This window comes from Vanacampus margaritifer, chromosome 17, assembly GCF_051991255.1.
Source record: "Vanacampus margaritifer isolate UIUO_Vmar chromosome 17, RoL_Vmar_1.0, whole genome shotgun sequence".
Taxonomy (NCBI): Eukaryota; Metazoa; Chordata; class Actinopteri; order Syngnathiformes; family Syngnathidae; genus Vanacampus; species Vanacampus margaritifer.
Genome location: NC_135448.1, coordinates 18,891,465 through 18,912,980, shown reverse-complemented (window position 1 = coordinate 18,912,980; position 21,516 = coordinate 18,891,465). Strand labels below are relative to the sequence as shown.

General features: G+C 42.4%; 2 protein-coding genes across 4 annotated transcripts in view; both read left to right on the top strand.

Moving 5' to 3' along the window:
* The first annotated feature begins 1,069 nt into the window (after positions 1–1,069).
* Positions 1,070–9,004, top strand: sall3b (spalt-like transcription factor 3b). Its single transcript, XM_077549220.1, has 3 exons — positions 1,070–1,300; positions 4,485–7,357; positions 8,593–9,004. The coding sequence occupies exons 1-3, from the start codon at positions 1,213–1,215 to the stop codon at positions 8,965–8,967; spliced, it is 3,336 nt and encodes a 1,111-aa protein (XP_077405346.1). The 5' UTR covers positions 1,070–1,212; the 3' UTR covers positions 8,968–9,004.
* A 1,644-nt stretch (positions 9,005–10,648) lies between these two features.
* The window catches only part of atp9b (ATPase phospholipid transporting 9B), a 28,227-nt gene continuing 17,359 nt past the window's right edge, over positions 10,649–21,516 (top strand). For 2 of the 3 annotated variants that reach the window (XM_077548880.1, XM_077548879.1), the window contains exons 1-9: positions 10,649–10,781; positions 11,963–12,136; positions 14,354–14,504; positions 16,028–16,141; positions 17,301–17,409; positions 17,872–17,930; positions 18,915–18,966; positions 20,623–20,717; positions 21,131–21,211. In XM_077548880.1, coding sequence (XP_077405006.1) covers positions 10,699–10,781; positions 11,963–12,136; positions 14,354–14,504; positions 16,028–16,141; positions 17,301–17,409; positions 17,872–17,930; positions 18,915–18,966; positions 20,623–20,717; positions 21,131–21,211 — 918 coding nt within the window. In that variant the 5' untranslated portion in view covers positions 10,649–10,698. The other variant, XM_077548881.1, reaches the window with a different exon arrangement.

Sequence of the window (21,516 nt, the reverse complement as noted above, 5' to 3'; positions counted from 1 at the left end):
GAATGTGTAAATGAACTCTTTGACTGCCAAAAACGTTAAATAACGTTTAGTAAAATCCTACAGAGGAGTGCCAAAGACGTTAAAAGACGTTTTTTTTCAAAACAGAGGTGAAACTAACCATTTTCTATTGTTGATTACTGAAAAACGGAATAAGGTAGAAACAAACTTTTTTTTCTGATGAAAGATGAGAGTCCAATCTTTCGTTTGGTAGTATGTGTGTTTCCATAGTCCAAACACATAATTTTCTGTGGCCCTTGAAAGATCAGTCAAAAATGCTTAAATCGGCTGGCACCCACGGCATCCCTTTTCTGAAAACGTCTGGCAGTCAAAGAGTGAATGTGAATGCTCGTCACTCAGCATCACACAAAAATTTGATGTAGAACCGAAAGTGTGTTTCTTAGCATTCACACAACTATGAATGAATGTATGTGAATGCTGAGAGATGGGCATTCATAACCTTAATAATAAAAAAACAAACACATTTGATTCTCAAGTGAAAAGCCTGTCTCTCAGCATTCATATTATAAGGTTACATGCTTTGAGACAAATGCTACGTCATTTGATAGCTTCTTTTTGCTGTTGAAAAATTCTTATACACTATAGTATGCAAAATGACGTATGTTAATGCTCATCACTCAGCACTATTTATACACTTTTCTTCCCATTGTGTTTTATGGCGCCGAAAGTGTGGGAGGCCCAGCACACCTCCAGGCCGTCACCGCGTGGAGCTCCACGCCGAAACACCCCGAGAGGAAGAGGAGGCACCGGCCGAGGAGGGAGCCTCGTTTCGCCGCCTGCCACCACCGAGCTCACGCCGGACGTCAGCGGCTTCCCCCTCCCGGGACGGTGCGCAAAAAGTGGGCTTAAAAGGCATGTGCGAACCTCCAGGACGTCCCGCTCGGAGTTCGTGCGTAAAAGCAGCTGATCGCCGCCTCCGCCTTCCAAAGGGAAGTTATTGAACGTCATCCCTCATTTCCATACAAGTCAGCCAATCCCCCTTGAGCAAAAAGCACGACCCCCCCCCCCCCTTTTTTTTTTCGATCCTCATCACTGTCATCATCGCGCTGACATGCGCAATCGCCACCCGGGGGCTTCCACAGCGCAGCCTCCGTGTGCGCGCATTTCAGCCCCGCACGCGCTCCCAGCCGGCGGCTCACGGTCGCTGAAGGCGGACGACGGCGGGCCAGACGGCGGCGGCGTGCACGCGGCGACATGTCCCGGCGGAAGCAAGCCAAGCCGCAGCACCTTCGGACCGGACACGACGAGCCCCGGAGCGGCCTGCGCCTCCTCCGCCATGACGGTACGTCAACTGCCGCGGAAGTTGTGAGCGCAAAAAAGTGCAAGTAATGGGACTCAAAATACGACATTGAAGTTCATGTTACTCCGAAATATGACTTTTCATTTATTGGTAGTTTTATTATTGATGTGCTATTTTTTTTATTTTTAAATTTGAGCTTTTTAGACGTCAGGTATTTGGAAAAATGTTGGCTGAGTATTTAATCCGTTTATTTAAAAACATATATATTTATATATATCTGCATTCCCATTACAGTTTTGTCTAGAATTATTGATATTACTTCTTAAACATGATTTAAGTTTGCAATAGCTGAATGTTTGCGTGAGCATATTGACCTTTTTTTTTAATGTACTTTTCATCAGTTGCATAGTTCTACCTAGTTACACGTATATTTTTATTCTGGTCTAGTCACTTTTACAAACAGAGCAAAAAAATGTGAAGACTTTTTGTTCAATTATGCTCAACAACAAGCAGCCTCTTTATCTCAATACAATAATTACTATTGTCCTTTTCATACTGACTCTAATATAAATAAACAGATCTTCCCGCCTGCGTGTTATCGCACACATCCTATTTTCTAATTGCCATAAAATTCTATTCATTTGCTGGGCGAGCAGTTGTTATTCGAACCTTTTCGAGCTGCCAGGAATTGAATTAGTCATAAATAAATAAAAAAAAGTGCCGTTTTGATTGGAGAGTGTAATGTAATGTAAATGGGTTCGAATTGCTTTAGTGTAATAAAAGATCCATTTCAAGCCCGCCGGTAGAAAATGAAGTTTGTTCACATGCATGACGCTTAACTATTGGTCGCCCGTCGTTTATTTACGGCGTCCGGGCCTGTCAGCCCTCCTGGTGTCCTGCATCATAATACACTTAGTACATCAGAGGTTAAAAGGTCAAGCGGCGAGGAGAGTCCCGTCTATGGTCTCGCCTTGGAAAACCGCGCGGGCAGGACTGGCCGTAAATCTGCTGCTTTGCTCCTGTTATTATGGAGTGAATTACAGCGCTGGAAATGGACACGATGCATTCACGCCTTGTATTATATTTGGACAAATATTTCAAAGCTGGAAATATATAAAAAAAAAAAAAAAAAACACATTGCCTTTGTTTTCTCTGGAAGTAACTCATACAAAGTAAGCCTAGAGACTCGCCTTTTTTTTCTTTTTCTTTTTTTTTTGCCGGACTTGCTGGAGACCACCCACTTGGTGAGCTGCTGATTGTTTACCTCTGACAGGGCCCTACTTTGGCATGGATCGCCTTCACTCCACGCTAATTGCACACTTGTATTGTCAGGCTGAAAAAGTGGTAGCTATCTTCTTTTTTCCTTTTTTTTTTTTTTTTTTTTTTTTTTTACGTTTGTCAATGCAAACAAATTGTTTGCATTAGGATTTATCGACTCGCTTGCGACAGGTTCGGCTTCCGTTGAATGCGTTTATGAATGCAGACACTTGCGCTTAATGCTCTGAAAACACGGAGTGGTGTAGTGGTTGGTATATCGGCTTCATGCTGGAGGATTCTGGGTTCAAATCTCAGCTCAGGGATGCACAGTTGAAGAGTTTGAACACAAAAGCAGAGATCTTTGTTTTGTGAAATCAGTCAAATGAATGTTTTTATTTTTCTGGTTCAAGTTAAATCTAATCATTTGTATGGAGTGTATTCCAAGTTCATATAAATGAAGCAATTACAGTAAGAGGCTAATTTTTGAGAAATTCCAAGAAAATTATTTAGTTAAAAAACAGACTTTTCACTTGACTATAAAATTAACTTAAATGCTAAGTAATATGTTTTGTGAGTAAAAAAAAATAGCAGGAAAACTCATAAACGCAAATAGATTTTTTTCGCCTTAGTGTTCATGTTGACTTGTTTTTCAAGCTTTTTTTTTTTAACAGAAAACTGGCAGTTGGTGAAATGTTGAGTAAATCTGCCTCTCAATTGAGAGGACCCAGTTCGAATCAATTTGAGTGTTCCGACCATATTGGTAGTGTTCTCCAAGCATTTTCTGATTAGAAATTCAACATGAGGGCGACACGTTGTGGTAGTGGTTAAAATGACCGGCTCGCAGTGGACGGGTCCTGGGTTTGAATCTCAGCTCTGGCTGTTTTTCAAGCTTTTTCCCAGTAAACCTTCAGCATGAGGGCAGCATGGTGTGTCAGTGGTTTGCAGGTTTGCCTTACAGTTGAGAAGTTGTGAGTTTGAATCTTGGCTCTGCCCCCTCCAGCACCGAGTTTGAAATGAATCCCAAAAACACGCACATTAGCGTCACTTTAACGACTCGAAATTGTCCTGTAAGTGTGAAATTCCTCACGAAATATGTCCACATTTCCCCATGCGCAAATCAATTCCAAAAATCTCCCAATCTGGATCTGTTCGTTTATATTTATTTCCCGGACACAAGCTGGTGCGGCAAAGAATGTTGTCAAGTCGACTTTTTTCCATCTGCTGTTTTTTTTTTTTTTTTTTTAATTCCTGCAGCCTGCTTCTCTAATGGCGCGAAGCCCGAACAGATTGAATCAAAAGTCCTCGCTCAAAGTCGTCTATTAGCTGAATGTGGAGGACAAAGAGATTGTTCTTAAAAGTGCAGTCAAAAAGTGTCCTCGTTTCCTGTTTTCCATGCCACTGGATTAAATAAACACGGGGTGAAATCGATGCCACGTATGGACGTTGATTATGTGTGCCAAAGCACAACTGAGAGGTCAGATAACTGTATTGAAACTCATTGATTTTCTTCCGGCAGATTATTAACATCTGAGGACGTTTGAGTGAAACATTTGGGCAAGGCCGTGAACTGACTGAGGACCCCTGGGGGTCCGCAAGCTGAGCTTGGAGGTCCGCAAAATAATTAGCAATACATTATTGTGTCATATCATTTTTTTCCAAAGTGCAAATCTGCAACTTTACCTATAAACTTACAAGAATTTCTCTTCTAGTCATGTTTAACTCATTCACTGCCAATGACGGCTTTAGTCGTCAAAGATACATTTTAATTGGGCAGGCAGTGAGTGGGTTAATTGGCATCAAGATAAACGGAAAAAGCTTCTCCTGACCCAAAATGCTTGTGAACCCTTGGAATAGAAATTAGCTCTTGCACTGTGTATGGTATATCCTCTAAAATAGGTCAATTCTTGTAATTCTCCACACAACATGGCGGGACAAATAACTTATCCCGTGACATTCATCTGTCTGCCAGGCTCTGTGGAAGACGTGGAGAGAGAGGACCTCAGCGGGACAGGAAGTTCCTGCCGCGGCGAGGACACGCACGTTTGCCACCAATGCTGCGCCGAGTTCTTCACTTGGAGCGATCTCAGTGAGCACCGGAAATCCTGCGTTGAGGATCGCTCGGTCTTGATTGTGAGGGAAAGCAATGGCGGTGCTGCCGAGTCCCCGACGGGACCCTCGCCGGTTCCCAGCGTGGAGTCTGGTGACTTGTCAGCAGGGGAGTCGGCCGGCGAGTTGGCGGTGACCGATTGTGACAGCCTGGACGAGGTTATGGAGGTAGAACTTGGGCCACAGGACAAATATGCCTTCAGTCCTCCTCCGCCAGATTCCAGCGAGACCATGCAGGCGCTACCCAGCACCAACGTGACCCTGGAAATTCTGCACAGCACCAGGGTGGCCGTGGCTCAGTTCTCCCAAAGGGCGGGCGCTGGTGGGCGGTCGGCCTCGGCCGCCATCCCGGTCATCCTGGAGCACTTGCTGGCTTTGCAGCAGCAGCAGGTCCACCAGCTGCACCTGATTGAGCAGATCTGCAGCCAGGTGGCCACCATGAACAAGCAGCCGAGCAAGGAGGCCTTAAACCCGGTGTCCAGAGCCTTGTGCCTGGTGGCGAACCCCTACCCTCCTACCGTCATGCCACTGTCAGGAAATAAACCCTCCAACATCAATGGCCAAGCTGCTGTTTCGCTGTCAACCGTGCCTGAAAAATCACAAAACCTCCCCTCACAAACTGTATGCAGGCAACCGGTTTTTCGAGACGTCGCGTATACTTCAGCTTCTTCCTCGGAAAACTCGACACCATCCCTCTCCAGTTGTAGCAGCATCTCTGCATTAATGCCTCCTTACGCTGGATCGCATCCAAGCAGCAGCTCTCAAACCCTGAGCTCTCCGAATCCTCTCCCCCTGGGGCAGGCCAGCGTCCCCTACCTGCCTCACAGCCCCCCCAGCAGCGTCATCTTCCCCAATCCTTTAGCCAGCATCGCCGCCACGGCCAACGCGCTGGAGCCGCTGGAGGCCATGATGAAGCACCGGAAGGGGAAGCCGCCCGGCGCGTCGTTGTTTGAAACAAAAGCCGGCCCCGAGGAGCCCTTTTTCAAGCACAAATGCCGCTTCTGCGCCAAAGTGTTTGGCAGCGACAGCGCCCTGCAGATCCACCTGCGCTCACACACTGGAGAGCGGCCCTTCAAATGCAACATCTGCGGCAACCGCTTCTCCACCAAGGGCAACTTGAAGGTGCACTTCCAGAGGCACAAAGACAAGTACCCTCAAGTCCAGATGAACCCGTACCCCGTGCCAGAGTATCTGGACAACGTGCCAACCAGCTCTGGGATTCCCTACGGGATGACCGTGTCACCAGAAAAAGCCGTCTCTTCATGGCTGGATAGCAAACCTGTCTTAACCAGCTTGCCAGCCTGCGTGGGTCTTCCGCTCTCCTCCACTAGAACCGGCATCGTGGGCTCTAGTGAGCCTTCAAGTGGAACAGCATCTGCTCCATCCTCGTATTGGCCAGTTTCTGGTGAGTGCGTGTCACCGAGCTGGAGAGACAGCGAGGCTCAATTGTCTCCGGTTTCAGACACTCGAAAGTCCAACCAGGAGCCAAAGGGATCCAGTCATATAAAAACAGAGGAGGTACAAATGCCACAAAGCTGCATGCAGATCCCGAGAGGCCCTCAAGTAACCCAAGAAACCAGCAACACATCTATAGCTACCACGCCAGAACCTGTGGCATCAGCATCTCCCGTGTCCAGCTCCCCCTCGCCCATCCCGGCAAACGATGAAGATTTGTCCCCCGGCGGCCTCCTGGATTATATGCAAACCTCCGAAACCTCAAAGCTGCAGCAGCTGGTGGAAAACATCGACAAAAAGATCACCGACACCAACCAGTGCGTCTTGTGCAAGCGCGTCCTCAGCTGCCCGAGCGCATTAAAGATGCACTACCGCATTCACACGGGCGAGAGGCCCTTCAAGTGTAAGGTGTGCGGCCGGGCTTTCACCACCAAGGGCAACCTGAAGACCCACGTGGGTGTCCACAGGGAGAATCCGCCGGTACTGGTGCAGCACTCGTGTCCCATCTGCCAGAAGAGATTCACCAACGCCGTGGTCCTCCAGCAGCACATTCGCATGCACATGCTCGGCCAGATACCGGACTCTGCTCTGCTGGACCGGGTTCGGGAGATGGAGGGAGAGAATGAGAAGAACTTGTACAGCCCCAGTAGCAACGATTTCGCCGATGATGTCTCCATGGAGGGGGACGACGCAGAGGAAACACAGGAGGTAGAAAATGCGCTCAGTCCTCCTAGATCTTCCCCAGAGAACCATCTGATGGACTACACCATGAACCTCAGCACCTCCTCTGGGGATCAATTTCTCACAAATGGCTACGAAGACCAGATCCAGATTGAATGCTCTTTAACCGAGAAAGGAATTGAAAGTCTGGGAACCTCCAGCCCCCTTGCGACGCCGCCTTTATCACCTGCACAAAGTACTGACATTCAGGAACATTTGGCCTCGTCTGTGAAAAAAGAACAAGCCCAATCCGGAACTCAAGGCGTCCCCCACCTGGTGACCGGATCAATAAAGTCAGAGATGAACGGTTGCACCAAACCGTACCCGACATTTGCCGTCAACTTGTCAGCCACTTACCCGTCACTCGCTAGCCCGGGAATAGCCGCCCTGCTGGGACCGACGCCCCCTCGCCGGGCGCCGAAGCAGCACAACTGCAGCGCCTGCGGGAAGAACTTCTCCTCAGCCAGCGCCCTTCAGATCCACGAGCGCACGCACACCGGCGAGAAGCCCTTCGTCTGCTCCGTCTGCGGTCGAGCCTTCACCACCAAGGGCAATCTGAAGGTAGGCCTCACCCAGGGGTGCCGCACTTCACTGTGGGCCACATCGTAGTTAAGGTTATATTAGTGAAAAGGAAACCATCAAAAATTCAACATAAAGACAAAAAAATTTGAACAAAACCTTTTTTCTGATGGTTCTCTGATGTGTCAAACTACTGTCAAGGAGGATTTAGTCGATGTAGGAAAAAAAATTGCCTTAAGTATCGTATCAGTAGCTGGTATCGCCAGCCTCGGTGAGTACCCAATACTTTAAAATAAGGCCCGTATTGGCCCAATAGCAAAACCTAGTACCGGTACTCGTTTATTGTAAGTGAAACAGTAACAGCTAAAACAGGGCCATTAATTGAACATTTTTAGATTTGTAATTTTTAATTGTGTTTTGTTGTATGAGATACTGACTTTTATGCAGTTGTTTAAAGTTTGTAATTGCTACAAAATTGATGCTAATTTTCTTTAGTACATCTCTAATGCGTTACATGATATGTTAGCATTAAGCTAGCTAGCTTTCATTAGATGAATTTATATGGTTTGCTTGAACATTTTGGTTTTTAATTTTATGTTTAATGTTTGTATATGATGCTGACTTTGAGGCAGTAGTTCAAAGGTTTAATATGACTACAAAATTGATGCTACTTTCCTTTAGTAAATCTATAATGTTTTACATTATGTTAGCATGAAGCTAGCTGAGTTAATTAGATGAAATGATATGGTTATGGTTACATAGGTTTGTCTTTCTTTGTATGTGATGCTGACTTTGATACAGTTGCTTAAAGTTTATAATTACGGCAATGCTAATTTCCATTTGCCCATCTATAACGTTTTACATTATGTTAGCATTAACCTAGCTGTCTTTCATTAGATTAAATCATATGGCTCGGCTGATTAAACACACACAGGTTTATTAGGTTTTGTTTTATTTGTAAGTTTTACCAAAAAGCTTCAACTGGGAGAGACAAATAAAGAGCATGAATCAGGCACGCTTTGCTTGTCTTTGTTTCCTCAAAGTAATGTTGTACGATAGCCTCCCATTTCTTGACAGCGACAATGTGAGAAAAAACACTGAGGAATCATTTAAAATGTGTGTTTTAATAAGTATAAGTGTGTTTTGATATACAGTATTTAAGTGTCAGTCAGTGTGTTCTCATTTTATGGTTAGTGGATTTTGTCGTCAAACTAATGCTAACTTTGAAATTAGCATCTCATGTTTTGATGAGCGCCGTTTTTGTCGTCCCTTCACAGGTTCACATGGGAACGCACATGTGGAACAACGCGCCAGCCAGGAGGGGCCGGCGTCTGTCGGTGGACAACCCCGTGGCCCTGCTGGGCTCGGACGCCGTCAAGTTGAACCTGGCCACCCGGGCCATGCACGTGGACGCCGGCTTCTGGAGCCGCTACGCCAGCGCCATCACCAGCGGCCTGGCCCTGAAGAACAACGAGATCTCAGTGATCCAGAACCGAGGCGTGACGCCGCTGCGCTCGATGGCCGCCGGCGTGGACAGAGTGAACGGCGCGGTCAGGTCCATCGCGAGCCTTGCCAAAAACGGCGTGGAACTGGGGAACAACAGACATTTTTCTATGCTGATTGATGATGGTAAAGAAATTGGAATCAACTGATGCAATCTATTATGGACATTAAAGTATTTGTAAAACAGCTGGTTTCTTTTTACATACAGTGCAGTGAACGTTGTGTATGAGCGCATATACATAATAAAATCCTTAGCAAATGAGAGGTCAAGCCTGCATGCTTCAAGCTGTTGGTTTGTCACTTCTACTTGAATTTTACGTTTAACACAAAACTAAATACGGTCAAACATACGGCAAAATATTTTGCTTTGTGTTCAAATAGCCATTGCTTAAATTAAAGGCTTATAATAATGCGACACTAGCACTATTTGTTAGCGCGTCTATGGTGTTTGTTTAAAAATAAATATTATTATATATAGTATTGGTTGTTTTAAATACACATGTAATTATTTTCTCTTTTTTTTTTAAAGTCGTCAGTAGCTGATTTCACTGCCACCAAATAGAGGTTGTTTTCGCAAATTTTTGCTCGCAAGCAAAACAGTTTGTATCTCGAAAAACTCATGTATCTCAAGGCACTATAGTAATTTCAACGTTTGACAAAACTCTTCTATTTTAAAGCTAACTTATAATAAAAAATGTAAACTAGTCAGGCACAACTCTAAATTCGGAACGCCCGCCATTTTATCCATTGAGAGACTAGCTGTCGTTTTTTTTTTTTTTTGTTCTTTTGCTTTTTTTTTAACGAGCATGTGTAACTTCACACTCCGTGCTGAGAGCTGCTCAGAAAGAAGGGAACGTACTGAATGTTCGAATCAATAATGCAAAAAGTCTGCGCTCCTTCCTCTGGACAGCTGCCCAATGCTGCGAGCTGGTGCAAAGCACAACATATGCTCACCAAGACCCCCAACACATACAAAACAAAACCTGATGATCAACATTCTGTTTATTGTGGAAAAATTGTTGGGCAAAATAAAATGGGGAACAAATGCTCGCCGTACTATCTAACCTCCTCTTGGTAAACTGTGAGGTGATATGGATGATAATCGTGCGCTGAACATACACCTGGTTTTATTTCTTTATATTACATGTAGCCTACATGTGTCTAAAAAAAATGCAACAAATACTGTGTGTTTTAAATGATTAGCTTGTTAGATTGATTTGGAAATGAATCTTATTTAATAATCTATTTATACATTTTAAAAGTTAAAATACATTACACTAGGCCTCCATTTTCTTCTTCTTTTTACTGCAATCTGAAACAGAACCTATTTCATCAACAGGATACCTCAGACACAATTGCAAAAACTTTTAATAAGTAACATATCTCATTAATTGCCTTTTTTTCCCTTTTTACTTGTGCTGATCCCCAGAGTAATAATACTGTCAACATCTTGATCTATTTACTGACATTTTTACGTTGCTAAAGTCACTAAATATATTAATAATAATAGAGAGAACCCCCCCCCCCCCCCACACACACACACACACACCCCAAAAAAGTATTTAGTGGCCACAAATCAGCATTTTGTGCACGTGTTATAAATCACAATGAATCGCTGCCGTGTGTTGCCTTCATAAACCTCAGAATTTGTACACCCCCCCACCTACCCCCAATCGACTGCAGTCCCCAAAACTGACCAAATGAAACATTATGTATTTTGATTATCGACTAAACTAAATACAATATTTCACCCACAATGTAAACATCTCAGGGACGAAAAAAGAAAAAAGCATGTATTGAAATCCACTCGTGTTAGCGAAGGCGGCATAAATCCCCGCACCAGAGTGGAGTGACGTCACCGCGTGGACTTCCCGGCCAAGATGGCTGCCAACATCCCGTTAGCTCCGATGCGGAAGAGCTTGAGGAGAAGCCCCTACAACTACCACTCCGTTAGACAATCGAGGTATTTGGCCTCTTTTTGCTGCCATTTCCGCAGTTGAGTGATGAGATGACGCGTTAAAATGTTCAGGTTTCAGTTGCCGCTTCAGCCTGGCGTCACTGTGGCGTGTGTTTAAACGTGTGTTTATTGTGGCGACGCTAGGTTAGCTTGTGCGGCTAGCCAAGCATCCCCGGTCTTGTCGACTTCCGCTTCATTATGTTTCGATTTGGATGACCGGTGACAAGTAAGTTAGCTGCGATTAAAATTCATCATGTATTCACTATGATGTTTACAACATTGTTTTGTCTGTGCACAAAGTCGATGTTGCTTGCGCTGCGCTAATCTTCCTGTTGCGTCAGCTGTGACGTGTGTTGGACACTTAAAATCACGTGACTAATAATGGGCACCGCGTGGATATAAAAAGCCTACGCACCCGTGTTCAAATGTCCTGTTTTTTTGCTGAGAAGTTTCAAAATGATTTATGTTAGTTTCCCTTTCTCATGTAAAAGACAAACGTATAACAAATTAACACAAAGAAGTCAACAACTGGGCCATGAATGGCTTTTAATAGGTGAAAAATGTGAGGCACAATCTTTTAAGTTCAACTAGTCAGCTGCCTAAACAGGCTGTCAATCACATCAAAAGTAAACACCAAGAATTCCCCCGAAATTGAATTTTGATACTTTGCTGAACCCTACATTATTTGTTGTAAATAATTTCGGTTCGACTAGTCTTCTTCCTAAACAGGCTGCCACGTGAAGAAGACAACAAAAGGAAGCATTAATATTGCCTTTGAAGCATCTTGCAGCCCGTTTATGCTTCTATGGCTTTATTGCCTGTCAGCATTCACATGATTGATCAATATTTTAGAGAAATTGTAACTCCCAAGTTGTTTTGGTATTATAACCACTTTTCCAAAGTCTAGAAGAAGATCCATATTGTCAGATAAAATGTTGCGATAGTCAATCGATATTCACAATGTTGAGGGCCTCGCTCACCAATTTAGGCTCTGCTAAGAGACAAATATCAATAGTAGTCCATTACATCGGAAGGCAAGTGTTGCATTAGGCCGCATATTCCCATCATTCGCATAACAGGTTTCTTGAGCACACTGAGTATGTTTACTTGAGCTACAAAACAAACACTGCCAACGATGACTTTCAGTCCGATGTGAGCTCCATCGAGTGCGTTTTCAACCCTGACAGATTCTCCATCGACGATGAGCCGTCCAGCCTGGATGAGATGCCCCTGATGATGTCCGACGAGGCATTTGAGAACGACGAAAGCGACTACCAAACGCTGCCCCGCGCCAGAGTCAACCACAGACGGAAAGGCCTCGGCTGGTTCCTCCTCGGCGGCTGGAGAGTCCTCTGTGGAAGGTACGTCCGTCCGTGTCTGTTTACATGATTGTGCTGTACGCAGCCTGTTCAGGCAGCCAGCTAGTCGGGTATGAATCATTTTCATCCACAGAGTACCCCTGTTGTATTCTTTGCGTTTGCTTTTAGCGTGGTTGGCAGCCTGTTTAGGCACCTAACTAGTTGGGTCTGATTTATTTGAATTTTATTATTGATTCGCGTATTAGATTAAAATAATGCCTCACTTGTTGTCTTTTTTTTGTTTACTTTTGATGTGTTTTGCAGCCTGTTAGGTAACCAACTAGTCGGGCCTGAATGTATTTACGCCACATCATACATACATACATTATGTATTAAAATCCTTTAATACCCCAATTCTCATCTCTTTGTTTTATTATTTTTTTGGGATGGGATTGACATCCCGTTTAGTCTTGTGCCATTTGTCATTCTGTAAATGTGAAGCTTGGCATAAAAGTCGCGTGTGTGTACACGCGAGTGCCAGCTTGGATATCCAACGCACCGGTAGCTGTGCATGAAGCGCAAAGTCACATTCGAGGTCACCGTTTTGCCGCCCGACACGCATTCGCTAGCTTTTGATCCCCAAAAGAAAGATTTGACGCCCACACAAGGAAGTTTGAAAGAGCGCTCGGCGTTAGTTTGTCGCCAGCGGTGCGTCTCCAGCCGAATCGATGGCGGCCCCCAGCACTCCTGCGCGCACCCTCGCTAATGAACAAATTGGATTTTTCACAGCTGACCAGTTTGATGCTTTCCAGTAATTTTGTGTGTGCACTGCACGGGATTATAAAAGGCAAATAATTCACGAGCCGACTAAGCCGCCGCTGTTCAAATGGCGCCGTTATTTAAATAGCATTCATTTGCTCAAATAATCTGCCGTATGAATCTGCACGGCGAGCGCAGCGAGGCGGAGCGCCGCCGCCAACGCAAACACGACTAAAAGTTGTCACCGCCAAAGTTGATTTGAGGTTTTTTTTGTTGCTTAAAAAGGTGGAAAAGCCAAATCAATCACCATGACGATGTACACTGAGGTGACACTGCAGCCATTTTCATGTCGGGGGGGTTAAAAACTTTTTGGGTACACAGGAAAGATATTTGTCATTTATATTAAAGTCAAACTTAAACAAGGGAAGAAAGTCATATTGTTGTATTTAAATACCAATTAAAAAGTAATGTTAATAATTTATGCTTTTTATTCAGGAAATATTCCATTCATTTTTTAAAAATAATTCTGTTTTCCAATAAAATATGCTTTTTGTTTCTTTAAAAAAATAGGGTTTTATTTCTGTATTGATTTGTCTTTGTCTACGCATAAATTCCAAGGAATTACATTTTAAAGAAAAATGTTATGTCTTTTAATGCGAAAAAACTAATTTTTTTGTGAAAAGTGAATTTCAAAAATGCAACTTTAATCTTGTAATATTGTGCCTTATATTCTGGAAAAAAATACCAACATTTTCTCATCATTTTATTTTTTGAAGAAAGTATTTGTAGTAGTATAGTAATATGCCTTTTGTCCCCAAAAAAAGACTTCAATATTGCTACGATGTCAAGTTTATGTAATATGTTACTTCAGTTCGAGAAGGCCTTTTTCTGTTTGTATTTCATGCTGCAGATAAGCCACGCTGTCATTATTAGCAGGCGGAGAGATACAAAGTCAAACCTGACTTTTTGTTTGCCTCGCTGTAATAAATCAATCGCGTCGGCGGGGGGCTTGTGGCGGGTGGGCGGAACAGCCCGCGTGTTAGCGACGCTTGGCTAACGGCAAACAAGGATGAAATGTGTCTGGAGATGCTAGCAAGCACAGAGAGTGTTTTTTTTTGTCTGCCCAAATTGAGCCGTGAAGGTTTCCTCCCCCGGCTAAGACGCTAACCTTTTCACCTCGCCGCGCAAAACGCACCTCACGAGGAAAATAAAAAAAGAGCATTTGTTTTGAGGTGTGTCCAAAAAGATTGAATTAACACCGACTATTTGTAAATACCAAGAGTAGTGATGGATTTATGAATAGCATGAAATTTAGCATTTTAAATTTATTTTATGTATTCTTTTTTATGTATGTCTTTCAAGTATTTTAGTTGTATGCCAAACTAAGACCTCTATTGATTTTGAATTGACAAACTATGCAATGCAACAAATGAAGCGTCCTGTGACAAATACACTACAGCTGCTGTTGTCGTTTTGACGTCACGTACCGTTCCGGATCAAATTGTGCGCTGTCGCCCTCAGCTGCTGCGATTGCCTGGTCCGAATGTGTCGGCGGAAGAAGGAGCTGAAGGCTCGCACCGTGTGGCTCGGCCACCCGGAGAAGTGCGAGGAGAAGTTCCCCAAAAACTCCATCCACAACCAGAAGTACAACGTCTTCACCTTTGTGCCAGGGGTAATGGCTCGACTTGCGTAATACACTTTTATGGGGCGTTCCATGCCTTGCTCAAGGGCACTTAGGCACTTCCAATTGCTGTTAAATGCATGAGATGATCAGATGATTACTGCAAAAAGTTCAAATGTTGGTTGTTTAAGACATCAAGCGATTTTATAATAATAATAATAATAATTAGAACAATATTTTAAAAAGGGAGTCATTGTTTTCTAATTTGAACCTTTTGTTGTCACAAGGTAAGGCATTTAGTTAGAAAAAATATATATTTGAAATATTAAAATATATAAATGTAATGCATTTAAAAATATATAAAAAACATTTAAACAAATATAATTTTAATTATCACAAAATATGACAATGAAAAAATGTAAAAACAAATGTTTGATATTTTGTAGCATTCAACAATTTTTAGACTTAAAAAAATTGAATGTTATCTCACATTACTCTTATTCTTAAAAAAAAAAATTTTTTTTTTAAACATAATTGAATTGCACAAGTTATCACTATCTTTATTTTAAAACATTTTCAAGTATTGAAGGAATATTCATACGTGTCTATGAATGGTTGTTAAAAAATATGAAAATAATAAACTTAATGGTCAAAGTCTTGATTTGTTACAAGGCATCATGCTATTTTTTTTTTCAATACGAAAAATATTTTTAAAAGTTGATTGTTACAAAATATCACACAGATTTATTTTAAAAGTATCGTTCAATTTTGAATATTAAAGTTTTTTTTTTAATCACTTTTTTTTTAAAGTAAAAACAAATGTGACATCTTGTAACATTCAAAAAAAAAAAAAAATACTACAAATTAATAATTGAATGTTACTGGTTGCACTCAAAATGTTGAGTGGTTCATGTTATCACTATTTAAAAAAGAAGAAGTTTTTATTAGAAACAGAATTTCAAAACATAAAAAATGTTGAATGTCTAAAGATATCACACAAGTATTATTTTTGTCCATCACACTGTTATTTCAAAAAATAATGCAAATTATAAAGTAAGGTTTTTTCCCCCCTTTATGTGGCCTTCATCGGGGAAAACGTGAAGACGTCCCTACACTGACAACCGTCTCATATTATTACGCTACTTAGCAAGACTTGTCATTGAGTGTTGACACAAGGGGACAGTAGCGATCAGGCTTACTTATTGAAAAGCAAATGGCGCCGTAATTAAGAGGGTCACTCACTTCCCCGACCATAAAATGTCACCTGTCCATTGGAGACGTCCATATTCTGAACAAATGCGCCATTTGTCTCCCTGCACCTTGAATTATTAAACGCGCGCAAATTGAGTTTAGCGTGCGTTCCCCCCGCCGCCCTAAAGGTCAGGGGGTTCATTAAGCGCCTATTGATCGGGCCGGACGCCGCGCTCTCATTATTACGGGCATTATTCAAAGTGTGACCTTCGAGCCCATTAGCGAGCGCTTTGCTAGGTGTGAAGTCTGGTAAAGTTTTCCTTAAAAAGCACAGATGCGAGCTGTTGTTGCATTTTGATGACGTCTTCCGTCTTTGTCCGCAGGTTCTCTACCAGCAGTTCAAGTTCTTTCTCAATCTCTACTTCCTGGTGGTGGCCTGCTCACAGTTTGTGCCCTCGCTGAAGATCGGATACCTGTACACGTACTGGGCGCCCCTGGTAAAGTCTTCTCGTCTTCTAGCTCTGATGGACAAATACAGTCGTCTGAATTCAAACGAGGCGACATTCGGTAGGCCGTAATGTGCGTCATACTGAAGGTTTCTAATGTGCCGGTTCCTTTATTTGGCAAGACCAAAAAGGGACACGATTAGAAACAACTGGTTAGTACAAAGCAAGATTATCATCGTTAACGAAAACTAATGAAATAATTAGAACTAATAACTGAAAAAACATTTTTGTTAAAATAAAATAACGAAAATGCTTAAAAAAAACAAACAAAAAAAACAGGCTCTACACCTTGTCCTGTGGTTTCATCTTTTTCATTATTATATTGACCAAGTATTCCTGTTCATCTGTAGCTACAGGAAAAGGAAGGTAGTGCTTTAAGAATTGTACTTTATTTATTTTTTATTTTTTTAAATCTTGCGAAGAAGCATTCGGGGGGAAAAAAACTAACAAACTCTCTCCAAAAACGAATTAAAAGTAACTAAATTCAAAACAAAACAAAAGTCGAAGCGGATTAAAAACAACCTATAATGAAAAATCCAAAACTATTATAAACCTGTTACAAAGCTGACAGCACTAAGCTAGAATTGGGCGCAAGCGATTAATAAAATAGGTCGATTACAAAAATCAATCAATCAAAGCATCGGCCTCAAAATTTCCTGCTAACATTTAGCATGCCGCTAACCTGAGCTCACGACATCCAACTCTGCGCTCTCATTCGCCGGCACCCACGTCGCTCACCGGGCCAGGCCCCGCCTTTCAAAGCCACACACACTGAAAGTTGCGGCTATTATAGTGTGGAAATGATATCATCTGCATGTCACATCAACATTTTAATAATGCAAAATCAGTTTTTAGTCAGTTAACGTTATTTGAAGTAGATAAACTGTCTTTCCTATTAGTTTATGGTTCATTTATTTAAGTGTAACACCGAAACATTTCGTTATAACAAATCTGATATTGGTTTATAATTGCTTGGGTTTGTTAAAAAATACATAAGAGGGCCTTGAAAAAATAATTGCATATTAAATCGTAACCGCCATATTCGGGGGGGAAAAAAAAATTATCCGGTTAGTTTTCAAAACGGGCCAATCGGAATCCAGTGTAGGATGAGCGAATTTGATGTCAAGTGCAAATGTGTTGCCTCTCGCAGGGTTTCGTGCTGGCCGTCACGATGGTGCGCGAGGCGGTGGACGAGGTGCGGCGCCACCAGCGGGACAAGGAGATGAACTCGCAGCTGTACAGCAAGCTGACGCTGCGCGGTGAGCCAGCCGCCACCGCCGCCGACTGTTTGCTGACACCGTGACAGCCGATACTCCCCGCTATCACCGACACCCCCCTACCCCCCCCCCCCCCCGCGCAATTACCCACGTAACACAAGTCGTTTTTAAACGCCGTTCAAGATCATCTGCACCCCCCCAAATCCCCTCGTGTGATATCCTTGCCATTGTGCCGTCACACCTCGCGCACCGGCCGGTGTGAGACTTTGCCGAGGATATTGAGGCGATAAATATGAGAGTTATATCGGCCGGTGAAAACAGAAGGCGGTTGCGTCAGCGCGAGAATCAATCTCTCGCAAGGTGACAGAAAAACAAGAGCGAAATGCCACAAATCAATAGCGCTCGTCTATTAAAAGTGGAGACGTGGCTTGGATTTGTGTGCTGTCGTTGTAGGACTTGGCGTGCTTTTTATTTATTTTCTTTTTTTCCCCTCCGTTCCCGCAGGTAAAATCCAGGTGAAGAGCTCGGACATCCAAGTGGGGGACCTGATTATTGCTGAGAAGGTGATTTTAAAGCAATAATTGAAAGCAAACATTCAAGAAGTAAAATATTAAATACAACTGAAGTGTACTTAACAAATGGATTGGGGGGGAAAAAAAACTCGAACCACTGTAGCAGTTTCAACATTGAATTCTGTGATTCTTTTGCTGACCACTAGGGGCAGCCAGTATTCTACTTGTGGTGCTTCTACCACACATATTCACTGGGCTCGTAGCCATGTGGTTCTTTTTTGTTTACAGCCCTTCAAGTAATGTTTTGTCCTGCAAAAGTAACACGTTTAACTAATTCGTACTTCCTTTCAGGCTAGCAGTAATTAAGTATGTATTTTACGCTGCATGTTTAAAACTGCAGTATTATGCAAAAACTACTCACCCATTTTTAAAAAAAAATTCTATAGAGGATTTTTTTATGTATTTTCGTTTTTTAATAAAATGAAAAATAAAATGTGTTTTTAATATGTATTCAAATTATTTAATTATCGTCTCTCTTTACTGTGATAACATTAAATAGTATTTTTTTTGCTACACAGTTGAAAATTTACATTTTCTTTGAATATATTTCTATTGCTAAGAAAATAACAGTATACTTGGAGATTTTAGTTTTACATTAATAGTAATTTGTTGTATTTGTATATCATTTCTTTATATGTTTTATGGATATTTTTCATTATTTTTCAGTCATAATAGGATATTTCATTTCTCAGTTAAAAGTGAATGTATGTTAACAAAATGTCGGGTATGTGTCAAGGCTTTGGCTCGCTTGGCTTTATTTTCCATTTTTGCCCAGTAAACATGAATTTGTTAATTTGACGTTTTTCCTTAAAGTCTCTGGAAAGTGGAAAAGCTTCAATTTCTTAGCCTGTGTTTTTTTTTTATTATTATCCATCTTCACCGTCCAAGTCAAGTCCTTGTTGAATTATTCAGCCAGATTCAAATGACTTGAGCGACCGCATTGTGTAACTCTCCACCTTTTTGGTTTCTTCGCAGAACCAAAGGATTCCCGCAGACATGATCTTCCTGAGGACGTCGGAGAAGAACGGTGAGCGGAGACAATATCTCCCTTGAATGCCATAAAATGACTCCAACAGATGTAATAGTGAGTTGAACGCGAGCGGAACGCAACCAACGGCATCCCGTTACGTGCCTTGCGTGGCTCCTTAATAAACCGTGTCGGGTTTGAAATGTGACTTCCGCCCCCCCCTCTTGCTTGTTGACATGATTGGATGAGCCCGGCCTGTGATTCATATGATTTATGTCACATTGTTGGAGTGACGGATGAAGCGAATCAATCAATGCGCCGCATCCGATTCGCGTGAACGGGTGGGGGGGGGTGTCCGAGGGGAAATGTTCCTGAAGATGCCGTCCGTCCCCGTCAATCTATATAACAATAACATAACACACTCGGCCGGGGACTTGTTGACATCTTTATGTCCTCAACACGCGTGGCGCATAAGCACATATTTGTCTTTCGAGCGCCGAGCTGCCGAGCAGCATGAATCATCCTGGCCGTCTTCATCATGGCTACCACATCCCGACCCCCCCCCCCCCTCCCCGGGGACGCGTTACGGCCGCCCTCTCGCCCGCCTGTCAGATCGTGTCCCGCATCCATCACTTTCATACGTAATATTAGCAAAGATCAATGCGGGTCAACATCTTCCACCACTTGTCCGCCCGGGCCGTTTATTAGCGTCTTTATCAGCTGGGAGGGAGAACATGGCAGCAACAAGGACTCTCTGTTTAGCGGTGCAGGGAATGAAACATGAAGGCTTGAGTGCCTTCATTAAAAAACGAAACAAAAAAACAGCAGCTTCGCAGTTAGTAAACCATTCTTAACCAAAAAAAAATGATTCAAACTGTTTATTGCCACTCCTAGTTGAAGTTTAATGTCTGAACGTTTTACAAAGAGAATAAAAACAACCACATAGCTGTGTCTTTGGAAAGCTTATTTAGCTTGATGCTAACAACCAATGCAAAACACCATAGACGGGCTAATGTGTTGATTGAAGCAAAACTGGTTGAGTTCTTTACATTCGAATTAATTGTCATTAATTCATTCACTCCCAGCCATTTTCACTGAAGCAACCCCCTTCGCTCTCGGCTGTTTTACAGAATTTTGACTGATTTTGCAAGGCCCACAGAATGTTGTTTTATTGCTGTAAAAACATGGAACTTACCAAAACAAGGAATAGAGTCTCTTCTTTCATCAGGATTTTTTTTTTATTTGTATCTGTTTCCATATTGAAGCAATTAGCTAAGTTTCATCATGATTCACAAACCTGTTGAAAGCACTGGGGAAAATAGCTTTTTTTCCAACATGGCCCTGGTTGATCTCTTATACTCTGCTGTCACCTGCTGGCCGTTTTTTGTAATAACTACATTGCTTTAAGCAACCTCTTCTGGTCAGAGGGTGCATCAAAACCTTCTATATGCTCTAGCATATGGAGAAAAAAAACGTATAAATATGTTTTTGGGACCATGGCAATATTTTAAATAGAACGTGTTTATGCGTTTTTGGGAGCAAACGAGTTAATGTATGTTCTTTCATTATGTTTAACACCAAAATGTTCTACCAAACCATATAATTTCATCTCACAAAAAGTCTGCTATCTTAACCCTTTAAAAACAGAGCAGCAACACATATTAAGAAAGCATATAACCAAATTTAAAAGCATATATTTTGTCTGATCTGATCCAGGTACGTGTTTCATCAGGACCGACCAGCTGGACGGCGAGACGGACTGGAAGCTGAAAGTGGCCGTGGGATGCACGCAGCGGCTTCCGGCAGTCGGGGTAAAGATGATCAGATTTAAGTTATATTGGCTTATGAAAAGTTTTGGTTCCAGATGAAAATCCACACAAAAATGGGCCTGTAGTCTTAAATAGGTTAATTTTATTTTTTTATTTAATTAACAGGTTTTCCTCTGATACTTTAAAGCGTGAATATTATTGAAAATGGACTTTTTTTAATTGCTTTTGTACAAATATTTGGGTCTCTGTAGTGGCTGCCCATCAAGTGTGAAATTAAACAGCCAAATAAATATTTTATGTATAATCTGCTTCCCCAAAATTTTTAACATCGTATGCAATTAGTAAAATTTGAAGCAGGTATGCAAGCCAGATGGGCAATGTTGATTATTGAGTTTATTTTTATGATTTATTTTTTCATTTTTTATTTTTTTGTGATTATGTCCGTTCTTCCTCAGGATCTCTTCTCCATCAACGCCTTCGTCTTCGCCCAGAAGCCCCAGCTGGACATCCACAGTTTTGAGGGCAACTTCGCACGGGTACGCTTGTTTTATTTATTCTCCTGTCAAAAATAAATCCTCAACAGATAGTTGGCAAAGTGGTGAAAATGGCCGTCTTGTGGTCTTCACGCCTGTCTTCCGTCACATGCGCATGCAGGTCCTGCCGCTCAATCCTGTCTTGGTTGCTTGTTGCGCCGTTTTTTTTTTTTTCCCGTTTTTTTTATTTTTTTTTTATTAATAGCAGATTAGCACAGCCCCCACAGAGCGGAGAGTCGCACTACAAAGGCGGGCTTTGTGGTCTGTCTTCACTCTTGGCCACACACCAGGCTTAGTGAGCGAGCACT

What these genes read in the sequence shown, in the direction of transcription:
- sall3b (XM_077549220.1), top strand. Translation starts at nt 1,213, where the DNA reads ATGTCCCGGCGGAAGCAAGCCAAGCCGCAGCACCTTCGGACCGGACAC. An exon ending in GCGCCTCCTCCGCCATGACG is followed by an intron (nt 1,301 to 4,484) that starts GTACGTCAACTG and finishes TCTGTCTGCCAG; the next exon opens with GCTCTGTGGAAGACGTGGAG. An exon ending in CCACCAAGGGCAATCTGAAG is followed by an intron (nt 7,358 to 8,592) that starts GTAGGCCTCACC and finishes GTCCCTTCACAG; the next exon opens with GTTCACATGGGAACGCACAT.